The 16,211-nt window shown below is 41.3% G+C and overlaps 1 protein-coding gene across 3 annotated transcripts in view; it reads right to left on the bottom strand.

Annotated features, from left to right (window-relative positions):
* The window catches only part of ccdc149a (coiled-coil domain containing 149a), a 227,162-nt gene that overhangs the window by 73,313 nt on the left and 137,638 nt on the right, over positions 1-16,211 (bottom strand). For all 3 annotated transcript variants that reach the window (XM_070863485.1, XM_070863493.1, XM_070863499.1), the window contains 2 exons: positions 12,962-13,034; positions 2,773-2,857 (listed from right to left, as the gene is read on the bottom strand). In XM_070863485.1, the coding sequence (XP_070719586.1) occupies positions 2,773-2,857; positions 12,962-13,034 (158 nt within the window). The remainder of the gene's footprint in view (positions 1-2,772; positions 2,858-12,961; positions 13,035-16,211) is intronic.

Below are 16,211 nucleotides of genomic sequence, written 5' to 3'. Positions count from 1 at the left end.
TTCCTCCGGGACCACCAGGTATTTTCGCAATTTTTTTTGTGGTCTGAGGCATCCGCCCACAGGATGTATTGGCATGGATAGAGGATTAAGTTAACGGACAGAGAACAGAGAGTAAGGATAATCAGGTCTTTTTCAGGTTGGGAGGCTGTAACTAGTGGGGTGCCACAAGGATCAGTGCTTGGGCCTCAGCTATTTACAATCTAGATCAATGACTTGGATGAGGGGACCAAATGTAATACATCCAAGTTTGCAGATGATAGGTGAGAATGTAAGTTGTGAGGAGGATACAAAGAAGAGATAGGTTAAGTGAGTGGGCAAAAATTTGGCAGATGGAATATAATGTGGAAAAATGTGAGGTTATCCACTTTAGTAGGAAGAATAGAAAAGCAAAATATTACTTAAATGGAAAGACACTAACGAATGCTGCAGTACAGAGGGATCTGGGTGTCCTTGTACATGAAATACAAAATGTTAGCATGCAGGTACAGCAAGTAATTTGGAAGGCAAATGGAATGTTGGCCTTCATTGCAAGGGGGATGGAGTATAAAAGTAAGGAAGTCTTGCTACAACTGTACAGAGCGTTGGTGAGACCACACCTAGAGTACTGTGTACAGTTTTGGTCTCATTATTTGAGGGACATACATGCATTGGAGGCAGTTCAGAGAAGGTTTACGAGGATAATTCCTGGGATGAAGGGGTTGTCATGAAGAAAGGTTGAGCAGGTTAGGCCTGTACTTATTGGAGTTTAGAAGAATGAGAGGTGATCTTATTGAAACATATTAAGATTCTGAGGGGGTTTGATAGGGTAGACGCTGAGAGGATGTTTCCCCTCGTGGGGGTATCTAGAACTAGGAGGCATAGTTTCAGAATAAGGGGTCGCCCATTTAAAACAGTGATGGAGAAATTTCTTCTCTCAGAGGGACATGAATCTTCGGAATTCTCTACCTCTGTAGAAGCTGACTCATTGAATATATTCAAGGCTGAGATAGACAGATTCTTGAACTATAGGGGACTCAAGGGTTATGGGGAGCGGGCAGGAAATGGAATTGAGGCCAAGATCAGATCAGCCATGATCTTATTGAATGGCGGAGTAGGCTCGAGGGGCCATATGGCCTATTCCTGCTCCTAATTCTTATTTTCTTAATGTATCCAAGTTTGATGACGACACAAAGCTAGGTGGGACAGTAAGCTGTGAGGAGAACACAAAGCGTCTGCAAAGGGGTATAGACAGGCTAAGTGAGTGGGCAGTAAGGTGGCAGATGGAGAATAATGTAGGGAAATGTGAGGTTATTCACTTTGGTAGGAAGAATAGAAAAACAGAATATTTTTTAAATAGTGAGAAACTATTAAATGTTGGTGTTTGGAGAGAGTTGGGTGTCCTCATGCAAGAAACACATAAATCTAACATGCAGGTACAGCAAGCAATAAGGAAGGCAAATGGCATGTTGTCCTTTATTGCAAGGGGGTTGGAATATAGGAGTAATGAAGTCTTGCTATAATTGTATAGGGCCTTTATGACACCACACCTGGAGTACTGTGCACAGTTTTGGTGGTCTTATCTTGCCTTGGAGGCGGTACAACGGAGGTTCACTAGATTGATTCTTGGGATGAGAGGGCTGTCTTTTGATGACAGATTTTGTAGATTGAGCCTATACTCTCTGGAATTTAGAAGAATGAGAGGTGATCTCATTGAAACATGCAAAATTCTGAAGGGGATTGACAGTGTAGATGCTGAGAGGTTGTTTCCCCTGGGTGGAGTGTTTAGAACTAGGGGGCACAGTCTCAGGATAAGGGGTAGGCCATTTAAGACAGAGATGAGGAGAAATTTCTTCATTAAGAGGGTTGTGGAACTCTGGAATTCTCTGTCGATGCTGAGTCTCTGAACATATTCAAGGAGATAGACAGATTTTGGGAGTCTAGGGGAATCAAGGGATATGGAGATCGTCAGGAAAGTGGAGTTGAGGTCAATGATCAGCCATGATCTTATTGAATGGTGGAGCAAATTCGAGGGGCCATATGGCCTACTCCTGCTCCTATTTCTTATGTTCTAATTTGGTTTAGCTGTGATACTACCCATAGTAGAATAGCCAGCATTCACTGTCAAGCATCAAATGTATAGCAGTCACTTCAGTGAGGTATCTGATCGGAACTGGTACCAGTGGACTCTAGCCTACAAAGATACAATACATTCATTACAAGAGAAGAGAATAGAAAAACAAAACTAAGCTTTGATTACTTTAGGAGTAACATACATCAAATAGATCACATATTTGAACATAAATAATTGTAACTCCCAATCAGCAATACTTGGTAAGTTTCAGTCTAGGATGAGCCTCCTTTGTCAGTCAAAATAATTTAATCTTGTGGGGAAGCTAGTATGGCTTCCTGGTGCTGATTCACTCAGTTATTGGTCTTATAGTCCTTTGTGGTGGGGATCCATCCATGTAATCTCTATCCAACTTCCTTAAATTGGTAAAATTATCTGCATGAGTAATTTTGCCTATTCTAAGGAGTATGGGTTAGATCTAGCAGCATTTGGTGAGTTTTATAATGTGCTGGGTAGAGGGCTTCCTTGCTCAACATGTAAATCTTCTGATTCAGCTTCGAAGATTAAATTAATCCATCATTTCTAACCTGCAGTCTAAAGTATAAAGTAGTGGTTTGCCAGGATTGGTGAAGAATACTTGAGATTCATGCTAACAGTGGACCAGACAATCAGACAGGTGAAGAATGCTTTCTCTAGCAAGCCTCACTGCAGTGGGGACAGCTCACCTTGTTTAGCAGAAAGAACTCCTGTAAGTGCGCTACTGCTGCTTCTTCCGCTCGACTTTGGGTTCTTTTTACGTTCAAGAGCATTCTATGTAAAAACAGAAATTATGAAAGGCTGTGGAAAAGTCAGTTTTTTATGTTAAAAAGAAGTCAGTCTCACCCAATCACAACACACAAAACACGTCATCTGACTCGTTAACTAATGAATAGAGGTCAGGCAAGAAATTAACCAATCAGCAGTTCATGCTAATTCTTAATCTTAATCACCACAGTAAACCCCGAATACACTCAGCTCATTAGCGTAAGAAATACATAAACAATCAGCAAAATATATTTCAAAATAACTGAAAAATAAAAAGAACATATTCAATGAGGCATCCTGAGAGAAGTAACCAATTTTTTTAAATTTGAAGTCTAACAAAGCTGCTAGATTATCCTGTGATCCCCACAGGCAAAGTTTATGGGGGGAAAATTCTGATCAGACGCTTCCTTCGGACAAACGCCTCCGACCCAAAATGTTTTAACGAAAATACTTGGTGGTCCCAGAGGCGCCTTCCATTCCGGTGGGAGATCTTCATTCCATGCACAGCATATGGGAAGATGACTTCCCCGTACTTACGAAAATGCTGGAGTCAAGTGGGCCTGGACCATCAATCACGATGCAGTATTCTCATTGATAATAATGGGAACTCCGTTTTTACAAGTTCCCATTACTATCAATGAGAATAACCCTCTAAAACAAGAAACACAACATAATAAATTTTAAAAAGCACCTCACATATTTAAAATTAATTGAAATTAACATTATTTAAATGTTTTAGAAAAAAATATATATTCTGGGGAATTTTTTTTAATGTGTTTTAATAGGGTTTAAAATAAACTTACCTTAATGGTCAGGGTTTTTAAACATAAAAATGTATGATTAAATTTATTTTTTATATGTTTTAAAACTCTTACGCTGGTAAAAGAAAGCTATGTGTCTGCTTTTACTAGGCGTAAGAGTTTGAAGGACATTCGCTGGGCAAATAGCCCAGTCTCTCCCGTGCAGATGTCCTTCTCCCAGGAATGCGGAGGATCTGTACAGAGAAATCTTGACAGATCGCAAAAGCTAGTTTTCGGCGCATGAGCATCGCACCCCGAAAACCAGCTTTTGCAAGGCCTTGCCGGGTCCGTGCACACTTCATACGGACCCAGCGAGGCCGGAACTTTAGGCCTTATATCTTGGGTATCCAGCAAAGGAGGTGGTCAAACACAAAACAAATTCTTACTCGCAAGGAGGGAAAGAAAACCGAGAAGGAAAAGTACAAAATCCTTAAAAGTGCGAGTGCAGGTAGAAAAAGCCATAAAAAAACGGCAACAGCATCTTAGGTTTTATGAACAGCAGCACAGGGAACAAGAAATATTGCTGAATTTAGACAAAACGTTTATTAGCCCATAAGGGTTCAAATACCTAGAAATTGGATATAGCTCAAAAATGGCGGTGTCATGGCCCAGCGCTATTAAGCTGCGCTGGGTCAAATCAGTCTAGGTAGCACGCAAAATTAATGCTCAATCCCCATTTAAATGATTATAGTGCTGATCTCAGCGCTTAAACTCTGATCATTGGCTTACCACTCAACAGGTGGGCCAATAGCGGGTGCAGTCTAATTCCAAGTCATGTTTGGCCTAGGCTTTATCCAGTATTTAAAGGAGAGATGCATTGATGCAACAACACCTCATTGTCATGCCATTTGGAAGGACAACCAACTACGAAGAGATGGCTGAGCCTCAGCACAGCGAGAGAGCAAGACACTGCTCAGAAGCAGCTCTGGAGTCACTGGTGGTGGCCGCGGAGAGGAGGCTGGCTGTCCTCTTCCCGTAAGGAAGCAGGAAGCCATTGATCCATATGTGCTGAAGGCTGTGGCAGAAGATATTTGATTATGTGATGGCCTACAGCGTGGTCCCCAGGTCTTCCATCCAATGCCGCAAGAAGTATAATGACCTCAACAGCAGTTCAAGGTGAGTAAAGGCTTCAGCAAATGCCATATCCCACCATATGCACCGCAACCTCACACACTGCTCAATGCCTCCATCACAAGCCTACCTAGAATCTGTATCTAACACTACTCGGACATTACAATCATAGCTTCACTTCATCCTCACAACTTTAGCACTGCTGCAACATTCACATGCAACACTCAAATGTCAGACCTTGCACATACTGACAGCTATTCAACTATGGTACACTTCCCTTTCTCTTGCAGGCCAAGGTCACGCATAATTGCTGGGAGCAGTGGCAGACAGGCAAAGGCAAACTGCCATGCTGGACCTTGGCTAACTGGAGGAGGGAGTGTTGAACATCATTGGAGGGCAAGTCACCTAGGCCATGGCAACAGATGAAGTTGAAGCCCTTCGGGACAACATCGGTATGCTCATTCCTAATCCTTCTTCTCACATCCGATTTTCCCCTCAGCCCACAATCTCTTCTCACTTAGAAGCTGCTGATGCTGTATACATGGATATCTTGCTTCCCCCCCCCCACCCCCGCCATAACCTGATCCTTGTCCCTGTCTGATTTCAGATAACTAAGACCAAGCAGCAGCTCAGCCCAAGGCAATGGAGGAGAACGAAGGAGAAGAAGATGATACAGTGTCACTGCATCTGTCAATCGCAGACACCAACTCAGAATCTGGCAGTGCGCGTAATTTAGATGCGCGATCTGCACAGGGTGAGGCACCGGGCATGAGTGGGCTGCAGCCAGGCCAGGGGGAAAAGAGTAGCTCGGGGCCCAGTTCTCCAGAGAGCAAATTTGCACGCGAGTTCTGCTGCACATGACTCAGAGATGAGGATCTCGATGGGACGGCCTTCAGAAGAAGGGTGATGGGCTGCACATCGAATTGCTAGGTCCAAAGACAAGCCTCCCAGAGGGCACTGTTCCCTGTAAGGTGCAGCCGCGCAGAGATCCCTGACCTCCCAAGCACTTCAGTTCAAAGGTATGTTTAACGACAGCGTTGAAGAGGGAAAGACAAACTTGGAGCAACTTCTTCTGTCAAAACTACGAGACTTGAAAGTAATTAAAGATTTTTGATGAACTTTTCACAAAAAGTGTATTAAAAACACTTCCCTCCCTCCCCCTTCTAAGTTTTGGAAGAAACAAGCAAACATCAATTTTCCCCTCATCTAAATAAGTTTCAACCAGTCTTGAAGTCCAAATGCTTCTAAAGTGGGTCTGAAATGTTTAAAACATTTTAAAATTAAAATTCCTCAATATTTGATTTTGAGCGATCAAGTGAAGTGATTATATTTACAGAAACATGCAACCATGCTGTTTAGCATGGGGAGGGTAGGCGATTACTTTTTACATATAATTTTTATTGACTTTTTAAAAATACATTAAGACATTTAGGAAGACAACCAAAAAAGGGCTCAAATTTCCCCAGCCCCTTTTTCTGGTGCCCTCACCAGAGGTGCGCCGCTTTTGTTCGCCTCCAAGCGTGCCGAAAATCTTCCTCCCGATTCTGGCCGCTCCCCAGCCTCTCCTCAGTGGATTGGAGGCGGAGCCAGGTCCCGGCGCTGAAAACAGTGCTGGAACCTCTGCACATGCGTGCTAGAGTCTGCATGTATGTGCAGTAGCTCATGGCAGGCCGAATCTGAGTGCGCGCTGCAGTCTGTGTGGGAGGGGCACAAAGCACGCCATCCCTAGCCTTGGCCGAATGGGCTCCCTCATTGGCAGCCCTATTTTTTATTTGTTATTTACTGATTGATTGATTGCTTATTTCTTTGGTCTTGGTGCTTTAGGTGCAGGGTTCCTTCAATTTTTTTTTATTTGTTATTTATTGATTGATTGATTGCTTATTACTTTGGTCTTGATGCTTTTGGTGCAGCGTTCCTTCTATTTTTTATTTGCTAATTAATTGCTTATTACTTTTAGTGCTTGGTGCAAATGTACTGCTTTGTTTAGTGCTTGGTGCTTTAAATGTATTTATGCTTCTTTAATGTTGTTGTGAAGGTGTTTAGTGCTTTGCAAGGTCCCCTTTTCCCCCCATCTCTGGCTGCCTGCGCTGATTTCTTAAGTCACCGCAAGGTTTTTCTCAACGTACAAGAGTGTTCATTTTCGCTGACCTAAGTTAGTTTGGAGTAACTTTTAGCTGGCCAAACTTGCTTAAATGGCCAAAACAGGCGAAAGTGGCTGGTAACGCCCCCTTTTGAAAAAAAAACTAAAGTAAAAAAAAAACAACTAACTCACTTACGCGCAAATTAAATGGTCAGAATTGCAACTAAAAAGATATTGCCCCCCCAAAAAATGGAGCAACTCCTGGGGAAATTTGGGCCCTATATGCTAAAAAATTCCAGGAGTAATTCCTCTGAAACATTTAGTGGAGTGTTCATAGAAACAAGAGTTATGTAATGATTTATAAAAATTGCAGGAAGCTACTTTAGAAGAAACCAGTATTTGTTTATTGAGAAAGACAGAAAATACTTGATTAAACCGATAATGTACCATTTCGATTTGGTATAAATGTTTGAAATAGGAAATGAAATAATTCAACACTTTTTGTGATAAGAGCAGGGATTAATATTGTGGAGAATGTTTGAGAGAAAAATATTAGAAGTGAAATTCATAAAATTAACATCTTTACGTTACCATACTAGTAAACATTTCCAAGTCAGTCTGATTGGTTCTTTTGTCCAGGAAGAAAGATGAATGTCTATTTCTGTTAAATCATAGCTTTTCCTGCTTTTTGTTGTTAATTCAGTGGTGCAAAGTGTGTATATGTTTTACTGCATTTGGGAATAAGTGCTGTATTTCTGACATGTTACCTGGGGCGGGGGGTGGGGGCGGGGGGAGGGTGCTGGTTCAAGAAGACAACATTTATTGATGGAAGTGATTGAAGTTGAAAATACAGATACCAGTTTTTCTTCAGTTCTTTTTAATACAGGTACAGTGAACTAAAGAACTATAGCCCATTATAGTTGTTGGTTGTCTGGTTGCATTGTGATTAATATTCTAATTACTTATGTGGCCATACAGCAAGTCAGCGCCATAGCAATGCTGCTGTTCCTGCTGCTTGTGCAGCCGTTGGTATAGTCACATAAGGGATGGGCTAACAGGTTGAAAACATTAAAATTAATATTAATTGCATGAATGGATATGCCTCTTTCAGCTCACCTTGGGCTTTTGGATTGTTTGTCGATGTATAACTGAGTGATGTTTCTGAAGTGTTACCACGTTATTATGCAATTCTTTTATATCCCAGTCATTTTTGACAAGTAATTTAATTTTTTTTATAAAGCGTTTGCAGATGATAAACTAAATGCTTTTAATTAATTATACTGTAAACAAACTTGCAGAATGGGCATGTAAATGACAAATTAATTTCAATATAGATAATAGTGAGGTGTTGGATTTTGATAGGAGGACTAAGGAGGCTACCTACTCCTTGTAAGAGTCTAAATGGGGTAGAGGTGCAAAGGGATCTAGGGGTGTAGAATCACAAATCATTACAAGTAGCAATGCAGGTTAAAAAAAAGCCATAAAAGTACAAATAAAGCACTGGGGTTCATTTCTAGAGCAATTGAATTCAAAAGCAGAGAAGCTATGTTAATAGAACCTCGAATAGAACCTTGTCTAATTATCTCACGATTTGAGACAGAATATGCATTACTGTATATATGCTTTTTAGTGGTTGCTGTTGCTGTCATTGTAAAAATTGTTGTTGTAAAATTTGGCCACGGACAAAAAGATCGCGTTCAAAGGAGTTTGTGACTCGCTCAGTACAAAAAGAAATTAGAGGGAACATTGCTAGAGAAAAATTGCTTTCAATTCCTTTAAAGTGTGAGTGTAGATAAGTAAAGCCATTAGAAATAGAATTTGGGGGTTTATAAATGGGACATCCAATAATGGAGTAAAAAAGTAATGATAAATTTGTGCAAAACATTAGTTAGGCCACAGTTAATGTAATACGTGCAGTTTTGGGCACCTCTTTATAGAAAGGACATTAAAGCCACTGAGACCAAACAATGTAGATTCAATAGGATGATGCCAGAGATGAGAAACTATAGTCAAGAGGAGAGATTTGAGATAATGGGACTACTTCCATTGGAGCAGAGAAGGCTAAGAGAAGATTTAATAGAGATTTCTAAAAATTATGAAGGGTTTGATAGAGCAAATAGGGCAAGGCTCTTTCCTCTCGTTGAAGAGTCAGTGAAAAGTCATCAATTTTAAATTGTCACTAAGGGGTTGAGGTGAGGAATTAAGAGAAATGTATTTAAATAAAGAGTTGTTTGAGCATGGAATGCTTTGCAACACGGAGTAGGTGAAGCAGCGACCATTATATCTTTTGAAAGAAAATTGCTTAATTGCTTAATTGCTTTAAGCAGAAGGCGATACAGGGCTCTAGGGCGAGAGTAGGGCAGTCGAGTTAGTTTTGTGCTGATCTCTCAAAATGGGGTCACTGACACAATGGGCTGATTGACCACCTTATGTGCTTGAACTTCTATGGTTCTATGGATGTGACCACTGACCTCCTAATGACCAAATATAGCCACTGTCTGTCAAGGAATCATTACAGAAAGCATCTAAGGATTTGACCCAAGAAAAATTAAGGGAGTATTTAAAAAGTAAAATGACCTATTTTACACTGCCATTTTACTTTCAATTTAAGTACCATAAACATACATTTCTTTACGTATCTAATTGTTGTCCCTTATTCAGGATGCACAGCTGTACAAGTTGGAGGTATTTAGTAGTACTGTGGAGGGAATGGGGATGGCCCAGGATTTGGTAGCACTGGGTGGATCCTAGGCCTTGGTAACACTGGGAGTGGGAATGTTTGGCAGAAGTGAAGGTGCAAGGGGTAGGATGAAGTTTGACTGCATTAGGAAGGGATTCCTGCAGTTGATCAGCAGGGTGGGAGAAAGCCCCAGTGGTCTGGCACGGGTGGAGAGGGAACTAGATTTGCCAGAACTGTGGGGGTGAAATGTGAGGAGTGTGACCTGGGACACTGATGGATCCTAGGGTCTGTTAGAGCTGGGTTTGGCGGGTGCGGGAAAAGGAGGAAGGGCACATGCCTGACAGAACTATGGAAGAGGAGGTAACGGGTCTGGTACCACTGGTTAGGGGTCTGGAGCATTGGTTAATAAGGTTCTAAGGGATCTCTGTAAATATTCAATTCAGTCTTTTGTGACTGGTTTTTAGATCTTTCTGTCTTTCCCTTTTCCTCTTACAGCTATCATATTTACTAGAGTGTTTATATTTTCTAACCATCATCAAAATGCAAAGCACTCTGTTTGCCTGTGAAGTTTTCAAAATGTAACTAATTTGTTCCCTATTTTGGGGAAAAAAAAACGTAAATTACGATGAGGAAAATACAGGTCACGATATTTATTGGGAGGAAGTGGGAAAGGCGGAATTGCGGGTAGCCCGGAGATTCTACCAAATGTAACAGCAGTATCTCATTCAAATTTGTTGTCTCCATTTACCGGTCGGCAGCCATCCAGATTGAGAAGCAGGCTGGCTGTCGGGCAGGAAGGCCTGCAGCACCAGGCCGCAGCCGGGGACCAGAGAGGCGAGAGGGATTGTGGGTCAAGAGGCCTCGTTAAAATATTGAAATGACAGACCCGCCTCTGGAGAGCAGGTTAGTTGTCCACCCGCCCCATCCCCCCACCCAAACCGTCTCTGTTCAAACTGGGTGTGCTGGAGGTGGGATGGGGACAAGGTTCAGATTTTTTTTAATTTGAGCTCCCCCCACCCCACCTAACAGTCTTTCATAGGAACATAAGAAATGGGAGCAGGAGTAGGCCATACGGCCCCTCGAGCCTGCTCCACCATTTAATACGATCATGGCTGATCTGATCATGGACTCAACTCCATTTTCCTGCCCGCTCCCCATAACCCGTTATCCCCTTATCGGTTAAGAAATTGTCTATCTCAGTCTTAAATTTATTCAATGTCTCAGCTTCCACAGCTCTCTGAGGCAGCGAATTCCACAGATTTACAACCCTCAGAAGAAATTTCTCCTCATCTCAGTTTTAAATGGGCAGCCCCTTATTCTAAGATTATGCCCTCTAGTTCTAGTATCCCCCATCAGTGGAAACATCCTCCCTGCATCCACCTTGTCAAGCCCCCTCATAATCACATGTTTCGATAAGATCACCTCTCATTCTTCTGAATTCCAATGAGTAGAGACCCAACCTACTCAACCTTTTCTCATAAGTCAACCCCCTCATCTCCAAAATCAACCTAGTGAACCTTCTCTGAACTGTCTTCAAAGCAAATATATCTATCCTTTCTTAAATATGGAAACCAAAACTGTACACAGTATTTTAGGTGTGGTCTCACCAATACCCTGTATAGCTGTAGCAAGACTTCCCTGCTTTTATATTCCATTCCCTTTTGCAATAAAGGTCAAGATTCCATTGGCGTTCCTGATCACTTGCCGTACCTGCATACTAACCTTTTGTGTTTCATGCACCAGGACCCTCAGGTCCCGCTGTACTGCAACACTTTGCAATTTTTCTCCATTTAAATAACAACTTACTCTTCGATTTTTTTTCTGTTAAAGTGTATAACCTGATACTTTCTGTTTATCTCTTTCTCTATCTCACGTTCTTTCAGAATGAAAAAAAACTTATATGCATAAGTTTAGTTGAAAACCTGCTCAAATTCATTACCAAGTCTATTTAAATCATTTTCAAAAATATACATGAAATATTGATATACACAGAAACACAATTTGATTTTTACCAGAGAAAAATATAGAATGTTTCTAATTCAAAATAAATAGAAGCTAAAACAATGCATATCAGTAAAAACTGATCATATTTGGAGTTTCTGCCTGTTTCTGTTGTTGTAAGAGGTAGGCACCTTTAGAATATACCAGAACACTAGGCATTAGGCACCTGCTAGATATATCTAAACGCATATAAGTTTAAAGTGGCCACACATAAAATGGCTGCCCAGGCATGATGGGAAATCAGGTAGTCAAGCTGTGAACTGTTGAATGTTCAATGACCGAGCAATAACCCTGTGAGGCCCACTATAGGAATGCCTTGGATGCAGGAAGAAAGAGATAAGAGGAAAACCATCCCCTGTGAACAAGGCCATAAACCAATTAATTCCCCAGGAAGAAAGATAAGAGGGAAACCATCTCCTGTAAACAAGGTTATAAACCAATTATTTCTCCCAGATGAAAGAACTAGGGAGAGAACCTATCTCCTATAGTAAAGTCATCAATCAGCCCAAGCTGACAATAATCGAACATATGGTTCCCGAGACACTAGGGGAATTCTATTGGGTTAAAAGAACCTATATGTAATCTATAATCGTTGTGATTGGCTTGTGTTCAGCCGTGATGGGCTGTGTAGCTGTAGTAAACTGTTTGTAACTGTTGTGAAACATATAAAGGTGCATGTAACCCTTTGTTCTGTGGAGAGAAACCTGGATACAGTCCTGAGTTTTCCTCCCCGCTGAGCGTAATAAAGGCCGCCAGGCGTTGGAACCGACTCTGAGTGTTGAGTGATTCTTCTGAGAAAACACTAACGCTAACACTGGTTTTCTCACACACACAGATAGTCCCTCTGTTTAAAAAAAAATCAATGTGAATTTTACTTGAAAAAAAGTTTAGAAAATCTATCCTCTAGTTTTTCCTCAACTAAAAGCTGAAGAGAAACAGCTGGGTTGACTAAATGCTATTGATGCTTCCTTGGAAATTGTTCCCATGAAATGTGCCGCGATTGCAGAATCTGCCTTTAGCCAAGAGAATCAAAACTTTGGGCCAAAATTACAAGTCCAAGGCCAGGCTTTTGCGAGAGGCTGAAGCCTTGTGAAAACTTTAATGAAGTTATTAAAATACAATTAAGCTAGTGAAGGCAATCTTGTTATTTTGAAAAATACATTCTTGATGATTTTTTTTTGAAAATCTTATTTTGGACAAAAGGCACAAAACTTTTAAAGACAAAAATATAATGAATAGATGTATCTTATAGAGTTGTAATAATAGTACCAAAGAGCACAGCAGTTTTTTTCCCGAATAGTTGGCAGGCACCATAGCGTACATATGCACAATGGGAGAGGTCCACACTGAAGGACTGGCAACACTGAGGCACAGTTAACATTTTTAGTTGATTACAATATATATTAATTATTACTTTATGCTCATGAAAGAATGTGAGATTTTACTCTGGCACATTAATACGTAACAGCCAACAGTACCTTATATTTGGAAATGTTATTTTTAAGGATGTTGACTTCTTCCTGGATCTGCTTCAAATGTTCGTGCAGATACCTGGAAAATAGAAAAAGGGGAAGAGATTGCATGTTTTTTTGCTGCTGCTTCAATGTCAAAGCAGACTGGCTAATTTTCAAAACTGGACTGAAAATACTCTAAGGCTGATTTTCTGAGTTTGCGTTGCCAGCGGGGAGCCATTTTCGAAGGCCATGGACAGAGCATCTGTGAGCCTCAACAATCATATGTAAACTCATCCCTCAACAAAATCAGTGATCTTATTCACGGTCATTTTTTTAGTACTACTAGGATCACTTGCACTTGACATTTAGAGGTTTGATTTTTTAATGGCATAATCAATTGTTTTTTTTAAATTTTCACATTGCTATATTTTCATTATCTGCTGCTGGCCCGACCTGTAGACAACAAAATTAGCTGATGACATCAAATTTGGGAACGGTATGGATCGAGCGAAGAGACATACCTGCAGATAAGATCTATGATTGTAATGAAGGAGGTTACCACAGCATTACTTTTCATGCAACCTGCTCTTTCCAAGGGTCTGTGTTGGGGCTGTTTATTTGCTAAATATATAAATGATCTGGACCTTTGGAACTCAGAACAATAACAAATTTTGCTGATGACACTAAATTTGGGGGAGGAATGGAAAACTGAAAAACTTCAAAAGGACAAAATAAACTAACAGGATGGACAAATTGGTGGTGGGTGCAATTCAATGTATTTTGCAAGCAAGAACACGGAAAGGAAGTACACTGGCCTGCACTGGTAAGGCCATTAAGCTTCAGAGGTGTTTTTATTGCCTGGTGTGCCTAAAATAATGAAGCTAATGTTGGAAATGATGAGGATGTCGATGTGCATGATGTCAGGTAGATGCAAATTAGCACAAGGCCGACACCTGATCAAAAAACCCAAGGTTGGGTGTTCCAAGAGGAAGTACATTCCATTTTGCCATAAACTGACATTCCTCCCACCATTATCAGTGCTGAAGTAGAGTAAAGAGAGCTCGAGGCATACATTTTCCAGTCAGTTTGTTCAATTTACAGGTGTAAATCAGACTAACCAAATTGAAAAAGTGGACGGAAATCTATTAAAGCAGATCTGCAACCACTCTATGCAGCAATTGGATCTCTAGTGTGGGTCTAACAGACCCAGGAGATGTCCATCTAAACAGCATTTACTTTGGGACCAGGAACATTCTGAACACCACTTCCTGATGCTTGTTCATGTAGTATATTTCAGCCAGTTTTGACCAGTTTTCTTCATAACGGATTTTTTTCACCGACACTTAAGCCCCAATATCAAATGAAGCAGACATTAGCCAGACGGAGGGTGAGGCGAGCTCCAAACTCCCTGACATCATCAGTGTGAGAGCTGGGCAATTGTAACTATTGGGCTTCATCTGCATGCCACTGGTCAGCTGCCTGCCCGAAATGGGCAGCTGACTGGCGGATGGGAATAGATGTTCGAGCGACAGGAAGTTGCCAGCTGGCACCAAAGTGAGTCTAGCTGGTATTCAAGTATGTGGTAGAGAGGGAATTTCAGGAGGGTCTCCAGGGTCTATATTGTCCAGAGTTTAGAAGCAGGAGAGGTGATCTCATTGAAACATATAAAATGCTTACAAGGATTGACAGGGTAGATGCTAGGAGGATGTTTTCCTGACTGGGGTGTCTCGAACAAGGTGTCACAGTCTCAGAATGAGGGGTTGGCCATTTAGGACCGAGATGAGAAATGTCTCCACTCAAAAGGTTGTGAATCTGTGGAATCGTCTACCGCAGAGAGCTGTGGATGTTCAGTTGTTGGGTTTCTCAAGACAAGTGATTGATAGATTTTGGATACCAAGGGAAACAAGGAATATGGAGATAGAGCAGGAAGATGGAGTTGAGGTAGAATATCAGCTACTGAATGGCGCAACAGGCTCGAAGGACAGAATGGCCTACTCCTGCTCCTATTTCTTCTGTTCTTATGATCTAAGGAAGCCTGGCAGAGTGGGGGGTGGGGGTGGGAGGGGGTGGAGGTCTAAGCCTTCTTTTTAGGGCTCAGAGGACCACTTCTGCCTCACAAAGTTTTTTTAAAAATTGTTTCTTAAATGGCCTCCTCTGGTCACAGATCATTTTTCCTAGCCTTTGACCTACTATTCCACAATATAACGTAAGAAATAAGGCCCCTCGAGCCTGCTCCGCCATTCAATAAGATCATGGCTGATCTGATCTTGGCCTCAACTCCACTTCTCTGCCCACTCCCCATAACCCTTGACTCGCTTCAAAAATCTATCTATCTTCACCTTAAATATATTCAATGACCCAGATTCCACAGCTCTCTAGGGAAGAGAATTCCACAGATTTACAACCCTCAGAAAAAATTCCTCCGCATCTCAGTTTTAAATGGGAAAACCATTAATCTGAGACTATGCCCCCTAGTTTTAGTTTCCCCTATGAGTGGAAATATCCTCTCTGCATCCACCTTGTCGAGCCCCCTCATTATCTGATATTTCGATAAAATCACCCCTCATTCTTCTGAACTCCAATGAGGATAGGCCCAACCTACTCAACCTATCTTCATAAGTCAACATCCTCATCTCCAGAATCAACCTAGTGAACCTTCTCTGAACAGCCTCCAATGCAAGTATATCCTTCCTTAAACACGGAGACCAAAACTGTACGCAGTACTCTCGGTGTGGCCTCACCAATACCCTGTACAGTTGTAGCAGGACTTCTCTGCTTCCAATCTGCTGGGACCGCCCCAGAATCCAGGGAATTTTGGTAGATTACAACCAATGCATTCACTATCTCTGCAGCCACTTCTTTTAAGACCCTAGGATACAAGCCATTAGGTCCAGGTGACTTGTCTGCTTTTAGTCCCATAATTTTACCAAGTACTACTTCTTTAGTGATAGGGAGGGAGGAACTTAATACTATTGCCCCTTGATTATCTACTATTGGGATGTTTTTCATGTCTTCTACCATGAAGAGCGATACAAAATATTTGGTCAAAGTCTCTGCCATTTACCTGTTCCCCATGATTAATTCCCTAATCTCATCCTCCAAGGACCAACATTTACTTTAGCCACTCTTTTCCTTTTTATGTACCTGTAAACATTTTTACTATCTGTTTTTATATTGCGTGCTAGTTTGCTTTCATAATCTATCTTCCCTCTCTACATCTACCTTGTCAAACTCGCTCAGAGTCTTAAATGTTTCAATAAGATCATCTCTCATT

This window comes from Pristiophorus japonicus, chromosome 2, assembly GCF_044704955.1.
Source record: "Pristiophorus japonicus isolate sPriJap1 chromosome 2, sPriJap1.hap1, whole genome shotgun sequence".
Classification (NCBI taxonomy): domain Eukaryota; kingdom Metazoa; phylum Chordata; class Chondrichthyes; family Pristiophoridae; genus Pristiophorus; species Pristiophorus japonicus.
The sequence above is the reverse complement of the archived record's forward strand: the minus strand, read 5'-3'. Positions and strand labels throughout refer to the sequence as shown.